At 37.3% G+C, this 18,222-nt stretch overlaps 1 protein-coding gene across 2 annotated transcripts in view; it reads right to left on the reverse strand.

The window, feature by feature from the left end:
- Positions 1-18,222, reverse strand: part of necab2 (N-terminal EF-hand calcium binding protein 2) — a 96,039-nt gene that overhangs the window by 10,898 nt on the left and 66,919 nt on the right. The window contains exons 6-9 of one of the 2 annotated variants that reach the window (XM_055174724.2): positions 17,792-17,928; positions 17,215-17,339; positions 11,242-11,321; positions 1,710-1,766 (exon numbers count right to left, since the gene is read on the reverse strand). In XM_055174724.2, the coding sequence (XP_055030699.1) occupies positions 1,710-1,766; positions 11,242-11,321; positions 17,215-17,339; positions 17,792-17,928 (399 nt within the window). The remainder of the gene's footprint in view (positions 1-1,709; positions 1,767-11,241; positions 11,322-17,214; positions 17,340-17,791; positions 17,929-18,222) is intronic. The other variant, XM_055174725.2, reaches the window with a different exon arrangement.

Here is an 18,222-nt window from a genome sequence, read left to right on the forward strand (position 1 = left end):
TTACTCATTGCATATTCATCCCCCACCCCCTAAAACTTTATCATCTCTGTAAATTAGCTGCATTGTTAATTCTAGACTAAAGCACTACAGTACGCCTAAAAGACATCATAAACAGGAGTATACTGCAGATAAAAGCAGCTTGCATCTCTCTCTCTCTGTCAGCATCCGTCCCATGATAATTCTCTCTAAATGAGCACAAAAGCCTTTCAGATATGTAGTTGTATAACCTCTTCAAATGACTCTCTCTACGTTCAGTGGTTTTATCAGCAGACAGCTGATTTATATTCCTCTATATGCCATTTGAGGCAAGCACTGCGGGTGGTGTGAGAGACTATTTAAGTCGGTGAATGCTGCCAATGAAGTAAACTGCTGAGCTAACAGATGCACAGTGATGCTGGGCTGATCAGTCGTAAGTCCAGCGTCTGTAGATGAAAGATAAGAGAGAGGACTGCAGCGTCTTGACTTTCCTATCCATCAGCGATCTGTTGGACTTCAAACAGCCTATGCATTTTCTAACGCTGTGTATTTTGTGCTTAAGTAATGCTTAAACATTTCGTTTTTACAATCTCTGACATCTGTGGTAACTGCAAACTCATTAAAAATGTATAGTTTGTATGTAGCCAGTTCATTATAAGGATTTACAAGTAGTAGCAATAAGTATATGCTAATAAGTGTCAAACATTTGCGTGCCATACAATGTGTCCAGTGCAATGACATATAGACCGTATTGTAACTATAATCAGTGTGTGGATGCAAACTACGATACATACTTTATATTTGTTAATTTTTAATTTACATAAACATGTTCACTAATCTGTATTAGCGTTGTATTTGTGAAGATGACAGAATGCAATAACCATCTACAGGCAAACATAATTATCTTAAATTGTATAAAATGGCACATTCCCTTTCTATTCTGTTTTGCATAATAATTTCTTATGCACCGTGTGAGATCATTATCATTGCAGGTGTGATGAACTAAATCTAAACATCCTCTGGGTTACCCATCAAATACAATCTCATGTAGGCACACAGTGAAGGTGTTGGGTGGAACTTGTTTAATCCTTGTTTTGTCTTGAAATTTGACAAGGAGTAATAGATGATAAAGGAATGATTCAATTTACTGTGATCCCTCCAGTTACAAGATGAAAGGAAATTTGATGAGAATCTGTGCGCTATACTGGACTCAACCTTTCAACACGGTGAAGAGCTCAGTTGAACCATTACAGACAGGGTTCCTTTTAGTAAAGATCTATAATTTGCAGAATAACTAATGATATACGTATATGACGGTTTACATATTTCTATTTTAACGGACCAAAACTGTATATGATATTTCTGCAAATTCCCTGCTGTGTATCACCAGACCTGTACTGATCTGTGGCCTGGCATGTTGTGATACTGCTTATCTATGATAAGCCAGAATGCCTCTGTGAGGTCCTATTGAACACATGGAGTTGGTGCTGATATGCAAACAAATGTTCCTTAATACTGCGAAACAGATGGCAGCGGTTCTGCAGGTGTGAACATCTTAAAACCGTAATGATACGGCATGAGTAGCTCCAGAGATTCCTAAAGAACATTCATTGGTTATCGTGAACTAACTGTCTCTTTACATGTAGGGAAAAGGTGATTTTGGTCATGCATTGTCTGAGAATTTAATTTATTTTCTGCATGCTTTTTGGTATAAGACATGCTTTAGTACTTACTGCGCTAGTTGTGCCATCAGTGTCTGTTAGTCGCTGATGTAGGTCAAACCAAACTGTCTGCAACACAAACCAGAACAGAAAAGCCACTAGTGAATTCACGTTCCCCCTCATCTGCCCCTGACTGCTGCTGACGGACCGCAAACATTCAATTAAGTGAGCTGACACACAGATGAGACACGAAAGCACACCTGCCTGGTCTTCAATATATCAGTAGGTAAGGATGGAAAATGTGTAGAAATTAAGTTCTTTCACTTAAATAAATAACATGGGGTAGCAGTGGTTAAGTGGTTCATGTAGGTTGTTTACAAATTGGAAGGTTGGTGGTTCGATCCCCGGCTCCACCTGACCAAGTGTCGAGGTGTCCTTGAGCAAGACACCTAACCCCAGCTGCTCCCGACGAGCTGAAGGCGCCTTGCATGGCTGACACTGCCACCGTCGTTGTATGAATGAATGAATGGGTGAATGTGAGGCAATATGTAAAGCACTTTCGATGGCCATTGGTCTATGAAAGCGCTATATAAATGCAGTCCATTGACCATATCTACATAATTCTTTATACATTAACCTAACCATAAATCTATAAGGTATATCTACGTTTTTACGCATACGCGAGGGTCCGCGAACAGTGACGGAAATTTCACATTGTACGCGCAACGCTAGATGTGGCACAGGAGATGCGTCAAAGTCAAATAAACTATGCTTTGCGAGGCTGTGTAAAAAAACTAACTATAATCCAGGCTTAAAGCTAGAAGTATATTGTTCGGTTACGATCTGCATACATTGCACTTCATCAGAATAGAACGCTCGGACTGCATGCGCACCGCCAGATTTGTGTAACCGCACTTACTTTTTAAGCCTGGAGTATAGTCTGTTTTTATGTGTATGCAAGTGCACGGTCGAACGCACAGCTTTGCAAAGCATAGTTTATTTGACTCGTACGTGTATGCGGACACTTAACGCATGTGCATTGCAACAAAATGCAACACATCTCCTAGGCTACATATGTCATTCTTCTGTACACACCTGTGCGACCTGTTTTAAAAAATTTGCCGTGCAGTACATTCGTACTCTTCTGATGACGAAAATTGCATTGCATTTTGTTGCAGTGCGCATGCTTCGAACGTCTGTGTACACGTATGAGTCATATAAACTATGCTTTGCAAGGCTGTGCGTTCGAATGCGTGCGTACCTTAGCGTACATGTAAAACAACAAACTAAACTCCGGGCTTTAAGGATTACTCCACTTAATTAAAAAACAAATCCCAATAATTTACTCACCCCCATGTCTTTTAAAAAAAAACATTCCAGGATTTTTCAAAATTTATTAGACTTTATTGGATTATTTATTGGACAGCTTCAAAGGGCTCTAAACAATCCCAAACGAGGCATAAGGGTCTTATCTAGCAAAACGATTGGCATTTTCAGCAAGAAAAATAAAGAATATATACTTTTAAACCACAAATTCTCAACTTGTGACGCGCCAGCACAACCTCACGTAATGCATCATGACGGTGAAAGGTCAAGCATGACGTATGCGAAACTACCGCCTCAGTGTTTACAAGTGTGGAGAAGAGGACCGTTCTGATGTTGTTGTATGTGGAATGATATTAATTAATGTCCTTTATGCTAGTTTATTGTTTAAAATGGTCCGCAAATGTGCATTTAACATATGTGCCGTGTGACCTTTCGACATCACGACCATATGGACGTAGTGTCCGTGACTTCACCCATTGGTTTGTGAAGATTGTTTTTGAAGCTTAAAGTAGGCGTTGCCTGCCGTCGCCATCTGCGTCACTGCCAATCACTTGCGCGCTGTTTATGCGCGCCGAGCGCCTTGCGGTTTTTTGCCGCCTGCCGCGCACGCGTTTTTGAAGAAGCGCTGAGAGCGGAGAAGCGCCCGACGTCATTCGCGTCTTTCCATTGTCAAATCGAATGAGGGGAGAGGCGGGCCTTACGTTGTGGTGAGGGAAGTTTTCAGTTGCTTTGAAGAACCGGACTCCACTCGCTTACTCTCTCCTGCGTGTTTGTGCACCTCTCACCCTCAAACAAGGTCAGAGCAAGCGCCCTCTTTTTAAAGTTTTAGCTAATATGACAGTTAACAGCAAAAGAGCGCTCACGCTTCAATATTTGATTGACAAGACAGCTGACTCAGTGGTTGCCAAGCAATATGAAAAGCAGCATCGCACTGCTCTTTTTTTTAAAGGGGAAGTGCGTCGCGCCTTGCGTTTGCAAGCGTTTAAAGCGCTTTTGGTGTGACTGGCCCCTAAGTCACTTCCATATTGGCTTCATCAGAGAGATCGAAAGGTTGCCCCTCGGTCATGACGCATTACCTAAGGTCGCGCTGGCGTGTCACACGGATAGTGCAAGACAAGAAGATGAGGTTTAAAAGTACATATTTTTTATTTTCTTGCCGAAAATGATAGTTTTGCTAGATAATACCCATATGCCTCGTTTGGGATCGTTTAGAGCCCCTTGAATCTGCGATGAAACTGCAATTTTAAACTGCATTTAAATGGTAAACTGTAAACTGTTGGGGTTCAATAAAGTCTATTAAATTGAATAAAAAATCATGGAATGTTTTTCTTAAAACACATTATTTCTTCTCGACTGAACAAAGGAAAACATCAACATTTTGAAAGACATGGGGGTGAGTAAATAAACTAGATTTTTCTTTTAAGAAAGTGGAGTAATCCTTTAACCCTCCCCTACAGATTTTAATGCTAATGAATTTAATTACATCAAAGTGTTCGTTACTGCAATTATTTTGTGACAAAATAAGCAACTTTAATTTTATACAGAAAGATGGAAATCACTTAATAAACTAAACAGTGTATATAACAAACAAACAATTATATTCTGCATTTGTTTACACAGGAAGATAACATACAGTTTGCTTAATTAATTAGGCCTAATATAGCCTATTAACACCAAACTATTTTAACTATTCATTGTACATTGTCTTGCAGACTAAGAAAGACACAGAAAGAAAGGGAGAGTGACACTTGTTGCTCAAGGTAAAAACTGGCTTGTGTGTTCAACTGCAATGAAACACTGCCAAAATAGACCTGACTGAACCAAGAGGTTTTTTTTTCAACAAGCATTTATTATTTTGCAGGGTAAGAAATATTGCAAGTTGCAGTATTACTCTTGTGTAAAAGCTGGAAGCTGAGTCTTTGGTAATGATGCACAAAATGTCAAAAAGTGACCACAAAAATCTGTCAAGATATGTTCACAGCAGGATTTACAAATGAGATTTAGGGGCAGAAGAGAAAATTATTTGGAGCCTTTTAATTTTTTTCACACAATGCAACTGAATGACTTTTTCATTGTATGTAAATGGCATGACAAACTTTTGGCCAAAAAGTATTAAAAATATATTCTTTTAAAATACCTTCACTTAAGATACACAGTTTATAAACCATTATGTGTTTCACAAACTAAAAGATACTAGTTTCTCTAGATCAGTTTATTCACATGAACTGAATACTTATGGTGATGGTAGGTAAAATTCCTCATTCCATCATGAAATGACAGAATACATAATGGCCGGTAATGATCGCACACATTCATGCAGCTGTTTCTCTCGCTGAGGAACGCAATGGAGGTTTATCCATCAAAAAGATTATCAAGAATGACAGTCAGCACCCTATCGGAGATGCAGAGCGGGGGAATGGCATTAGTCTCTATCTCTACAGTGATTGGCGATGCCACAACTGGATAGAAAAGGAAATGATGCGTTGCTTATAGCAGCAGGAGTGGAGGGTTGGGGGGAATTATGAAGACAACAAGAGACCTCTGATGACTGTTTCAGCTTTGAGCCAAAGACAGTCACCTAAGTCACACTGTCCTATCTGAAAACAACAGAATAGACGCTATATTTGATATTTTATATAGAGTAAAGGGAAAGTTCTGAAGATGGATGTTCACAGCAGTCCTGTGCTAACCCAGGTGTGCTGCTTTTATTGATTGACATTGGGAATTCTTACAGTACAGTGAATGAAGTTTCACATTGTAACTACAAAAACGTTCACTAATTTGAGATCCTGGAAGGCTTGAATGAAGACTATAGCCTGTGTGGAAACATCTAAATCTCTTCTGAAAGTATGCATAATGTTTTCACGAGCTAATTTTGATCCGATATGTTAACTTAAAGGAACAGTATGTAGGATTGTGGCCAAAACTGGTACTGCAATCACAAAACTTGTGGCTAAAACTGGTACTGCAATAGCACGACTGGTGGCCAATACACAACTTGACAACATAAACATCAGTTGAGGGCTGCAACTCCACTTTTTAAATGACAATATCCTGGCCGGACCACTGTTGTCAGTGTTATAAGTATTTGAAATGAAAATGATTTCTTAATGTCTAGTGACATATCAGGGCCATTTTATGATTAATTGATATACATTTCTTACATACTGTTCCTTTAAGCTAAAATATCTTACAGATGAAAAGTTCAAATGACTCTATAGAAGTAAGATTATGTAAAAAGCATTGTTTAGGTTGATAAACCCTAATGAACCTCTAAGCAAATGAACTGATCTTCTCTATTTAAAGCTCTTCAGCATATTTCTCTTCAGAGTTATAATTGCATGTGTATATTCTTGCATTAAATGTAAATCTGTTCTTGGATCCGACAACAAAACCTCTCAGAGTGCCACAAGAGTGCAGCTGCTAAACCCAGATATCCTTTCACTCATCCCCTATGTGTGTCAAAACCTCCTCTTCATGCCACAACCAGTTTGGTTGATTTGGATAATCTTAGCTTCTGCAATAAAAACTACCAAAGAAACGCTTGCCAAAGCCTCAAAGATTAATCGACCCTATTAGTCCACAATGTTTATAGTTTATGATAGAAACTCTTAACTGGTTCTGCTTCAACCCAGATTGCACTTTGCAAGTTGTCTGGTTGATATAATTCTGCAGCGTGAGAAGGAAAACAGATGTGGCATGTTGTTTATATTTTTAAAGCCATGAAACACAGAATTTGGATTGGGCGCTTAAAGGAGCATTTCACCCGTAGAAACATTAATCTTTATTAAAAGTGTGTCATATTTGTAGTCGAAATGTAACATACATTTAGAATTTGGTGCATATTTGACCGAGAAAAGGGGTGTTTGTAGTCTCACTCCCTCAACAAAGATATTGCACTTCCTTCTTTCAATAATGCAAAATGATGATTTTTACATCATTGAAAGAAGGAAGTGCAACACTCAAGTCTGTATTTCTCCTGTCTCGGCGACAACTGAGAAAATGATGCATGATCATTCAAAAACATGACTGGGGTTCTAACTATACAAAGCTAAATGCAAATGGGTGAAGTGTCCCATTAAACCCTGCCAGACCCTGAACTTTGGGACTATTTCATTAAGATATACTGTATTATTATATTATTGTGCTAATAAGTAAAATGTTAAGAGAAAGTGGAAATGAGGAGAATAATTATTTGAATAATTTTCAGTGGAATGAGCAGTTGTTTATAATCTTAAACTGTAAAAAAATTTTGCACTTTATTTTTTTAAGTATAATCAACTTGGATTTACAAGTAATTTGAACTTTAATTTTTTATCTTGACTAGTGATGTGTTGCTGTAACTTATAAAATAAAGTTAAAATAACTTAAGCTAATTCAACTTTATAATATACAGCAACTCATCACTTGTCAAGATAAAAAATTAAAGTTAAAATGACTTACAAAATACAAGTTGATTATACTTAAAAAGGTAAGTGTTAAATTTGCACAAAAAACAGTGTACAACATGACTGACAAAGATAAGATGAATAAGCTCCTATTGAACAAACGTTTAAAGGGAAACTTCACCCATTTGCATTAAGCTTTGTATCGTTAGAATCCCAGTCATGTTTTTGAATGGTCGTGCATCATTCCCTCAGTTTCTCCTGAGACGGGAGAAATACTGATTTCAGTGAGGCACTTCCTTCTGTAAAAATCGTCATTTTGCGTTATTGAAAGGAGGAAATGCTGTATCTCTGTTGAGGGTGAAAGACTACAGACACTCATTCCTCATTTTTCCAAGGTGGGGGCTATGGGTGGGACCCACTCACGCTAAAGACCTATTACAGATCAGTGGGTGGGACTTACGAAAAAATACGAACACAGACGGAAAAAAACGATCAGCCGCCATCTTTATGCTAAGCTAAGCTAAACAGAAGTTGTGGAGCGAGCCAGACTTCATGTTACAATAACAGCGGAAGTTTATCAATATGATATAGAAGAGGGTGATTTCGCAAGCGTGATGCTCTAATCCGCTGTTCATTGCACCTTTATGAGCCACAATACAGCAAAGAGCTGAGGCAGATGGAGAAACAGAAGCCCAAGGAGTAGGCCGGAGCCTGGGCTTTGGCTGAGTAGAGGAACCCGGGGAAGACGCCGCAACCATCGGCCTCTGCTGCGTAGAGAAGCTTGGACAGACTACTGCCTGTACTCTCGCTGTGTGCTTGCTTTATAACATTTCTGCATCAGATAAGGATATGGACGTTTGTTCGGTGAATGTTTCCAGGCAAGAGAGCACCTTTGCGCGTGTTTGGACATGTTTATTTCACAGACGTGTTTCGGCTTACGAGCAGACGCGCTGCGGAGTATATGAGCTTGGACGGACTCTCGCTGTGTGCTTTCTGTTTTACATTTTTCCATCAGATAAGGATATGAACGTTTGTTTTGTGAATATTTCGGGGCACTTTGCACGTGCTTATTTCAAAGACATGTTTCGGCTTACGAGCACAGAGCTGTACACAATAGCATATCTGAGCGGTGATTTATATGTCTATGTGAAAGCAATGAGGCTGATATTACACAGATGTAATTACAGTAAACAAGGGACAAAAAGAAAATTGGTAACACTAAATAAACATTTAATATGCATACCCTTTTTTAAGTACTTGGAAAGACATTTGTACTGCGGATCTGAAACCGCATGTTACTGTTTGAAAAAGACTTCGCTACACACCAGACCAGAGTGTTATTGTGTGTAACACAATGTAACATCACATTTAAAAGTAAGTCATGATTGGTGTCTGTCAGACACAGTGGTGATGGCTATTTTCTTTGTTTTACTAACGTGGCATTTATTTACACAATAGCATATCTGAGCCATGTTCCGATTAATGGGAGTGGCTTGCAGAGCTGTGCATTGTGGTGCATAGTGGGAGTTGTAGTTTTTCATACAAATGTGCTCTAAAGTCAGGTTCTGTCTTTTCTCGGTCAAATAGGCACAAAATTCTAAATGTATGTTACATTTCGACTACAAATATGACCCACTTTCAACAAAGATTCATGTTCCTATTGATGAAATGGCCCTTTAAACCAACACAGTACCAACATAGTTTTTTGTACCAGTGACAGTTCCTTAACACAAACACCTTTTTGTTCTGTATTTTATTCAACCAGTTTATCTAATCTGGCTATACATTATCTTCTGAATTTGATTTATTTTACAGTCTTTGAAGTCAACAACAAAAATATGCACCAATAAAGGGGAAGAAAAAGTGAGACCAAAAGAAAAACGTTACATAAGCCATGAGTAAGTATAGTCAGAGAGTAAAAGTATGTATTTACTAACAAACGGTAGTTTGGTTGTCAGATTTGTTAAATTGCTTACTTTGTTTTAACATTTTATTTACCCATCGCCCCCCTGCTCTCCACTCAGAGCAATAAAAGTAATAACTATAGGAAAAACAGATTAGTGGGTTTGTAAACGCAGTCTGACTCTCCTTTACATATAAATGTGTGTAATTATTCTAAAGTGTTTGTATGTGCAAGAGTAACAGAAATCACAAAGCTGGAGAAGATGGAAAAACAGCTCCTTCTAACCAATAGTTTTATGTTTCAATATCTGTAGTGAAATAGGCAAGCTTTTTTCCAAAGTTTATATTGCATGAACGAAAAAAAAATGTATTAATCAGTTTGACCATAACAGGTGGTTTTTGTTTATTTCCTAACATTGTTCCAGCATCTATATTCATGGCAGCCTTGGATCGTGTTATGAACAACCTGCTTGTATCAGCTGACTCTGGAGCCTCTACCATCTTGATCTTGTTAGATCTGAGTGCAGCTTTTGATACAGTGTGCCATTCTATCCTGCTGAATAGGCTAGAAAGCTGGCTAGAAAGCTGGCTTGGTATCACTGGTAGTGTACTAAATTGGTTCAAATCTTACTTCACTGATCGTTCGCAGTTTGTTGTCTTGGGAAACACCAAATCTGATATTGGACAAGTCTGTTCTGGTGTTCCTCAGGGTTCTGTCCTGGGTCCCATATTGTTTAGTGCTTATATGCTTCCTTTGGGCCAAAATATTAGGAATTATGGTATGGGGTATCATTTTTATGCTGATGATACTCAAATTTACATCAGCTCTAAATCCGATCCTACTGTCACCTCAAAAATTATCTCGGAATGTGTTCAGGAAATAAAAACGTGGATGCAGTACAAAATTTAAAAAAAAACTGAATTCATCTAAGACAGAGATTCTACTTATTGGCACACCTGTAGCTACTCACAAAGGGAGACATTTTAATTTGACTATCGATGATTGTGTTTTATCTCCATCTTCTTGTGCTCGTAACTTTGATGTGATTTTTGACGCTCATCTACTGTAATACTAGACTCTCAGATTAAAAGTATTACAAAATCTGCATTTCATCATCTAAAAACATTGCAAAAATTAGGCCCTACCTTACTCTACCTGATGCTGAAAGGCTGATTCATGCATTTGTAACTTCCATGATTGAATATTGTAATGCAATTTTTGTTGGTTTACCTGCTAAATCTATAAAACGCCTGCAGTACATTCAGAATTCAGCAGCATGTGTGCTTACATACACTTCACCACGTCAGCACATTACAGGTGTGCTTTATAGTTTGCATTGGCTACCTTGTCCAGTCACATATTGCTTTTAAAACACTCACACTAACATACAAAGCTGTGCATGAAATAGCACCTTCTTATATTTGTGACTTAGTCAGCCTGTACGCGGCTTTCTGTTCACTTCAGTCTATAGATTCTCTAACTCTTCAGCAGCCTCCCTGTAGATTAAAATCTATGGGGGGAGAGAACTTTCTCTGTTGCGGCACCCAGGTTATACCCAGTTATTATTCTTGTACTTTTGTATTTTACTTTTTTATTCTTTGTAGTGCTTTGGGTTTTAGAAAAGTGCATTATAAATAAAAATGTATTATTATTATTATGGCAACAACTGGTTAATCTACATACACCTATACACAAGTTGGATAAGGTCAATTTGGCATCTCCAATTCACCTAAGCTACATGTCTTTAAGTAAACCCATGTTGACAGAGGGAGACATGCAAACTTCACACAGAAAGATGCCCCAACTCACCTGAGGCTCGAATATGGGACTTTTTTGCTACCCACTAAGCCAATGTGCTGCCCTAATGGCATGTCTTTCTATTTGTGGTCATCTGTTTATTTAGATGGGACATGTTAAGTACCTGTACACTGGATTATAAAACTCCTTGCAGTACTCGACCTCTGAAAACTATAAGATGAACTCTTACCTTGTTCTCCAGACGTCCAATCAGCTCAGCCAGTCGGTTGATCTGTGCCTCAAGTCCTTCTTTTCTCACCTCCACAGCTCCTGAGAGACAGAGAGATAGAGAGAAAACAGTGTATAATTTGCAGATAGGTTCAATGAGGTTTAACTCTACCAGGCACTTAAATCTCATCTCAGGGTGGCCGTCATGGCAATGAAACAGAGCGACTCAAACGTTCAGACATTATTACAGAGATGCACTCGTTGTATTGATCGGTTACACATTGATTAGTGATCATTAGGGGAACATAATTCAACATAAGAATATTGTGTTTTGCTGTAAACCAAAATTAAAGAGCGTTTAAAATTATTTTCACCCTTTTTTTTTCTTTTATGCAACTACAGATCCTATTAATGAGGCAAAAGGTTTTTCTGCCTATGAAATCAGTCCCACTTGAGATGCCAAACCAATTAGACTCTAACATCTCCTTTGTGTTGATGAGGTCTGTATAATGTGGAGGAGACACACTTTGGAAGGCATAAACTGTTACCATAGCGATGGAGGACTGAGTGAACAGGACCTGAAACCATTTTTTATTCAGAGAGATGGTCTACAACAAATTCAGTCTTATTTTGTTAAAGTATTCAAGGACTTAAGCCAGTTTCATGTTATCTAAAATGTTCTGTTTTTTTTTAAACTATACTGTAATTTGCAGCATGCTGATAAAGACATAACTGCATGATTCTCATAATGATATAACTTTATTATTACACAGAGCTCTGAATGTTTGATTCTAATTGGTCAGTGACAACATTCGGATGGTTGTTATTCCCAGCAACAACGCCTGAAACTAATAACACAGCCTAATCTGCGAGTCATCTTGACAGGTGCAGTTTAATATTTAAATTCAAATATAAATATTAAAGATGCAACGTTAAATGCCGATATACACTAATAATACGTGGCCGATAACTATTCTAAATTGCACAGGCGATATTATGCACAGCTATTTCATGTACTACGGCTTTTGATCAGTAAGTCCTTATCGATCTGAAATCACTGTTAGTTTGACTGATTTATAACATGGATTTGAAAAAGCAACACTCATCAAACATAATTATTATAAATAGTCTTTATGATCATGAAAATACCTGAAAAGGTTTGAAGAATAGTGATATAAATATATCCTTAAGCCATTTCCTGGAGCTGCGTAATGGTTCTTCGTCTGCAGTGCATATTGAGTTTCTGCACGAGAGCGCCCTCTAGCTTTTGGATGTAACGGCATTTCACCTTAATTTATTGAGAAGCATAGCAAGCATCATCAATTGATCAGTGCACCCCTAATAAATATGCATAATTAATAATCAGATTTTGTGTGCGAAGGATTAAACCAAATACATGTTTGTCTTATTTGAATATTTGAACGCTTCTTGTCTTAAATACACCTAGTAATTTAGCTAATGAAAAAATCTGTTCAATATTTTGTGTCCATTTATGTACCTGTGTGCCAAGTGGCAATGTAATAAGCAAGGACTAATTTACGGGCCGATTAAAAAAAATATTCGAAAATAATCCACACTTAAGGTGGTATTGCAAATTCAATTATTCTGCTTATACCACGGTTACCACAGAAACTGCTAAGACATTGCTCCAGTGGTTATTTTAAGATATTTGACAGGTTAGGTGTGCATTTTACAGAAAAATAATCAACATGCATGGAAGATTTCTCAACCAATCAGAATAAAGCATCCATCATCCATGTGGTATAACGCAAAATAATGTACACTCAGTCGGTTGTGATCACAAACAAATCTCTATTCAACCCCTTTATTCTGTGATAACAACCAGCTGGCTGTACATTATCTCTTACATTACACTTCAACAGATGACCATAATCTGACTTAATAATAATAATAATAATAATAATAATAATCTTGAGTCTTTTATTTTTTGACATTTTATATAATTTTATGTTACAGTAACTATCTTGGATGTACCAAATTGGGTTGAAATGTCCAATTAATGACATGCCAACATGATAAAAATCCAAATCTTTCACTATATCTTCAAACCTATAAGCATACTTTTGTTAATTATTTTTTAAGAATTTCATTGAGTAAGGGACACAGTGATTTTAATGTAGTCTTAAAGAAAAAAATATAAGTACATATTTAATATTAAATTCTGTTTTATAATATTTTAATATTGGAGTTCATACAGCACTGAGCCTGTGTGTTTGTGCAACATAGGCAGAAAAAGAGAGAAAAAAAAACAAGTGTGAGAGAAGGAAAGCAATTTGAAAAAAGCCAAAGATTGACTGATGTGAATAAGTGCCAAGTCTAAAGCAGAAGTATTGATCAATTCTCGTACCGGTGCTCATAAACTACAGCATGTACGCAGAACTCTCCAGTCTTGACTTGAGTTGACATCTCATATAGCGCTTTTATTGTGTGCCGAGTCTGCTTTATCTGTGCCTAGGGCAAATTTAAAACTAGTGCTAGCGTTTAACTCTCGCCCATAAAACAGGCCTTTTTGATTCATCACTACTATGTCACTCATTGGACAGGTTGACTTGACAATAAAGTGAATGAGATCTATATTAATTACCATTAATAATGCTTCTGCATATCTGTGCGTTGAAATGTCAAATAGCGTCTCCTAAAACTATGCCTCAAAAAATACAAGAGATTCAATTGGATCAGAAAGACTCACTTTTTCAAATAAGATTACTTGGTTTTATGTTCTTTATTTAAAGTTATTATAAAAAGAGTAAATAAAGTTTTATTCTAAGTTAAACTATTCATTTAATTTGTTTTAACCATATTTACAGTACAGTGTCCAAATTAAGCTAAGGATTGGTTAAAGGGAGACCTTTTTCCTACAGTACCCTTTCCTCATTAAAAGCTCACACATTTTTCTAGTTACATCATGCACACAGGGCTGTCATGAGCTAGCGGTGCATGGTGATGTTTTGGCCCATAAACAGCTCTTTGTTTTTTTGTGCATCTTTAGGATGTTTCCATAAATACTGTAGTTCAGTCCTAAACCCTTAATAATAATGGAAATGAGGAGTATGATGATGCAGAAACCCCACAAAAAGAGTTTAACTTCACTTATGAACAAAATGAAGATGCCGGGTAAGATAATGGAGCCGGCCACCAAATCTCAGCGACAAAGGAGATGTGTACCACATTGATTTATGCGATGTTTGTAGGGTAAAAACATGAAGAATGGAAGTAATTTGGTATTGATCAAACAGACCATTAAACAAGTGCTTTAATAACCCCGTTAAAACAGTTCTGTAAGTGTAGCTGAAACACTGTTTGTTTCTCATCTATGTGCTAATCTTTCTGGCAGGAGAAATAAAAGTGAAGGTAATCTTTCATTCTCACAGTTTGTGGCTGAGGAACAGTCACCGCACCTCCGTGAAGATCCTGTTTCTCTGTGCCTGACTGACTGAGATGATATCAATTAGGAAATAAATTATAAGTGGCTAGGAAAGCGGAGGACTTGATTTGAGGGATTTGCGGTAGGAAACTAATTTTGATGTTTATCTCAACTATTTCATCACACCTTGTTCAAAAAGTCTCTCTTTATCACAGCTGGCTCAGCTCTCACCGACAGATGCATACTGCATTTATTTTGAAGCATGATGATTTTACAACAGTGGTTCTCAATCAAGTACATACATGAGATGTTTCCAAAAAATGTACAATATTTGGTTCCAAAACCCAATAATTCCATTTTGACAAATTTCGGTAAATTTTTTTTGTGTTTTCTATACCAAGAAAGTGACAAGATGAAACCCACTATTTTCTGTTAGAAACTTTCACATAGCATCTTTACGTTATAAAAAGATAAAAAATTCAAATCTATAACTTAATTTTCTAAGATTTATTATAAAAACGAATTATTTTTTCCACAAAATGCAATAAATCCATGACAAGTTTTTTTCAAAATGCTATAAATCTATAGAATCAATAGCCGATATAAATGTGCACTCATCTTTGCCATTTTATATTCATGTAGTTGACTAGTGGTATACACTGATAAAAAAATAAACATTAAGGCATTAATCAAAACACTTACTTTGTCATATTAGGAACACTGTCATTGCTGCGGTTATACTTGACGTCGTCGCTAAACACTTTTTACACCGATAAGTTGTAAAATGTGTTGGTCCTGCTCGATTTTTGTTGACTTTGAGTAAAATAATGGAAAGTTCTTCATAAGATCCTCTGGGGTCAATGTGTTAGCTTGAGAGAAACTTGATGCTGTCGGGAGAACAAGCACCCGTGTCCCGTCCCGAGTGCCTCTCGCGTACATTATTAGATGTTGATGGCTTACGTTTCTTTCCCGTCACAGAAAACCATCACAGGTTTATCAATGCCATTAAAGTAATATTTTGTTTTTGTTTGTTTGTTGATCACGAAGTACAAAGTTGATGAGGAAAACTAGGACTCCGTGTACTCAACGCGCCACCATTGTTTGTTTACATTGCGTGAATGGTGCGCTGTAATTTGTGGAGTGGATTTATTGCGTTCTGTAGAAAAGGAGGAGTGGCGCTTTGGGAAAAAAGGGAGAAAAGATGACAGAATAACAGGGCGGATATCGGATTTTGCATAAAATTAAGAATGTACTTTTAAATATTGACCTGATTTAATACTGATTCTGGCAGTAACTCATTTTTTTCAAAAATGGCGTTTATCGCGTTTTGGAACCAAACTCTTCATATGAATAGATATTATTCAAGATGTTATGTGTCACTATGACAACACTAATTAGAGTATATATTATAAATGTAAAGGGACATTCCATTTTTGTTTGAAAATATGTTAATTTTCCAGTTCCCCTAGGGTTAAACATTTGATTTTTACCGTTTTGGAATCCATTCAGCTGATCTCTGGGTCTGGCAGTACAACTTTTAGCATAGCTTAGCATAATCCACTGAATCTGATTAGACTATTAGCATCGCGCTAAAAAATAAAGAGTTTCAATATAGTTATATCGCATACTAAGAATATTCTAGGCAGATATGGCTAGGAACTATACTCTCATTCTGGGGTAATAATCAAGGACTTTGCTGCAGTAACATGGCTGCAGGAGGTGCAATGATATTACGCAGTGCCTGAAAATAGCCCCCTGCTATTGAAAGTTACCAAGGGGACTATTTTCAGGCGCTGTGTAATATCATTACATGTTACGGCAGCAAAGTCCTTGATTATTACACCAGAATGAGAGTAGAGTTCCTAGCCATATCAGCCTAGAAAATCGCAACTTTTAATTTTTAGTTGGTCTTCGTGCACAATGTAACTACAGAAGAGTCAAGTTTTAAATAGGAAAAATATCCAACATCTTGTTATTTTTTAGATGCTAATGGTCTAATCAGATTCAGTGGATTATGCTAAGCTATGCTAAAAGTTGTACTCTAGGGCAGTGGTTCTCAATTCCAGTCCTCGGGACCCCCCTCCAGAATGTTTTAGATGTCTCCTTATATGAAACACCTGATTTCACTCATCAGGCTCCTTAATTAACACACTAACAAGCTGAGGAACTGAATCAGGTGTTTCATATAAGGAGACATCTAAAACCCTTAACAGCATTGGGGGGTTGAATAATTTTGAACACAACTGTATGCCAAAAGTTGTACCGCCAGACCCGGAGATCAGCTGAATGGATTCCAAAACTGTAAAAATCAATTGTTTAACTCTAGGGGAGCTGGATAATGAGCACATTTTAAAAAAAACTGGAGTGTCCCTTCAAGTTATAAAATAAAAAACATATAAAACTCCCCTGACATTAAAAATGTTATGTGTCAGGGGAATTTTAATAGCTTTAGAAATGACTTGTACTGCTCTGTTAACCAGGTAACGTTTCCATTAAAAATAAAGTAGCACCATACAGACTACTCGGTTCAAGTGCTCTTCACTTAGAATTGAGCAGGCCTTACTTTGTGAAACAGCAAAAGTCTGATGACAAGCATGGTGATGATCTCACCTGCACCTGTATTAATGTTCCTCATGCTCTCCTTTACGCTGACTCTGTTGTTGGGAGGATAATCTGGCACCGGGGTTTCATAGCGTCTATCTGGGACACGTGGGCTGGTTTTACTGGTGTAGGATCTAGGTCATAAAATAGAGAACAAGGTCAAGAAACAAAGCACAATGTTCAACCTGAAATCATATTTTTTTCCCCATAATAATTGTCATTTTACCACATATAGTCATCAAACGTTTGAATAATAATAATTATTTTCAGTGAGTAAATCTTTTTAAATGTGTAGTGAGAAGCTCAATAATCAATAATCTATGCAACTATAGCAGAGGTTGCATTTTGCATTCTGAGTTTACAACACTGCCCTGTTATCATGCTTATAAGTATAAATTGTGCAATAAGTGAAATGTTGGGCACTTTAAGCATCTGCTACATACTAAAGTTATGGATAGAACTGTACCCTAGATAGATATGCATGTTGAAGAAACATCCAATTCACATACTTTTGGCAATCACAGGTCATTTTCTGAGTACTGAGATAAAGTCATCTATCACAAGAAAAACACTCAACAGTTCTCACCCCACTGATGAATGTTGCTCATCGATGGCATCCACAGCACTCTCTACAGAGCTCAGTAGAGACTGAATCTGATTGGCCGATTCCTTCAGCAGGAAGCGGGTTACAAATTGTTCAACGTTAGTTCCACGTTCATACACCTGCAATAAGTGAGTGAGAAACAGAGCAAGTGAGACAGGAAACAACAAAGAACCGAATACCGAAGTAGGGAATGCAGATTAAAGCACATCAGAGCTTTGATGAAGATCTTACGCATGCATATTTATAAAAGTTCTCCTGTTTAAGTAACTATTCCACTTCAGTGCAATACATGATCAAGAGGTGCCACTGTTGAAAGATTCACAAAGCTACTGTAAATAAACACAACAACAAACTGCCTCAGAACCAATATGTGTACAAGATACAATTTAGGTAAAACCTACAGTGTGACAGGT

The sequence above is a fragment of the Misgurnus anguillicaudatus genome, chromosome 15 (genome assembly GCF_027580225.2).
Source record: "Misgurnus anguillicaudatus chromosome 15, ASM2758022v2, whole genome shotgun sequence".
Taxonomy (NCBI): Eukaryota; Metazoa; Chordata; class Actinopteri; order Cypriniformes; family Cobitidae; genus Misgurnus; species Misgurnus anguillicaudatus.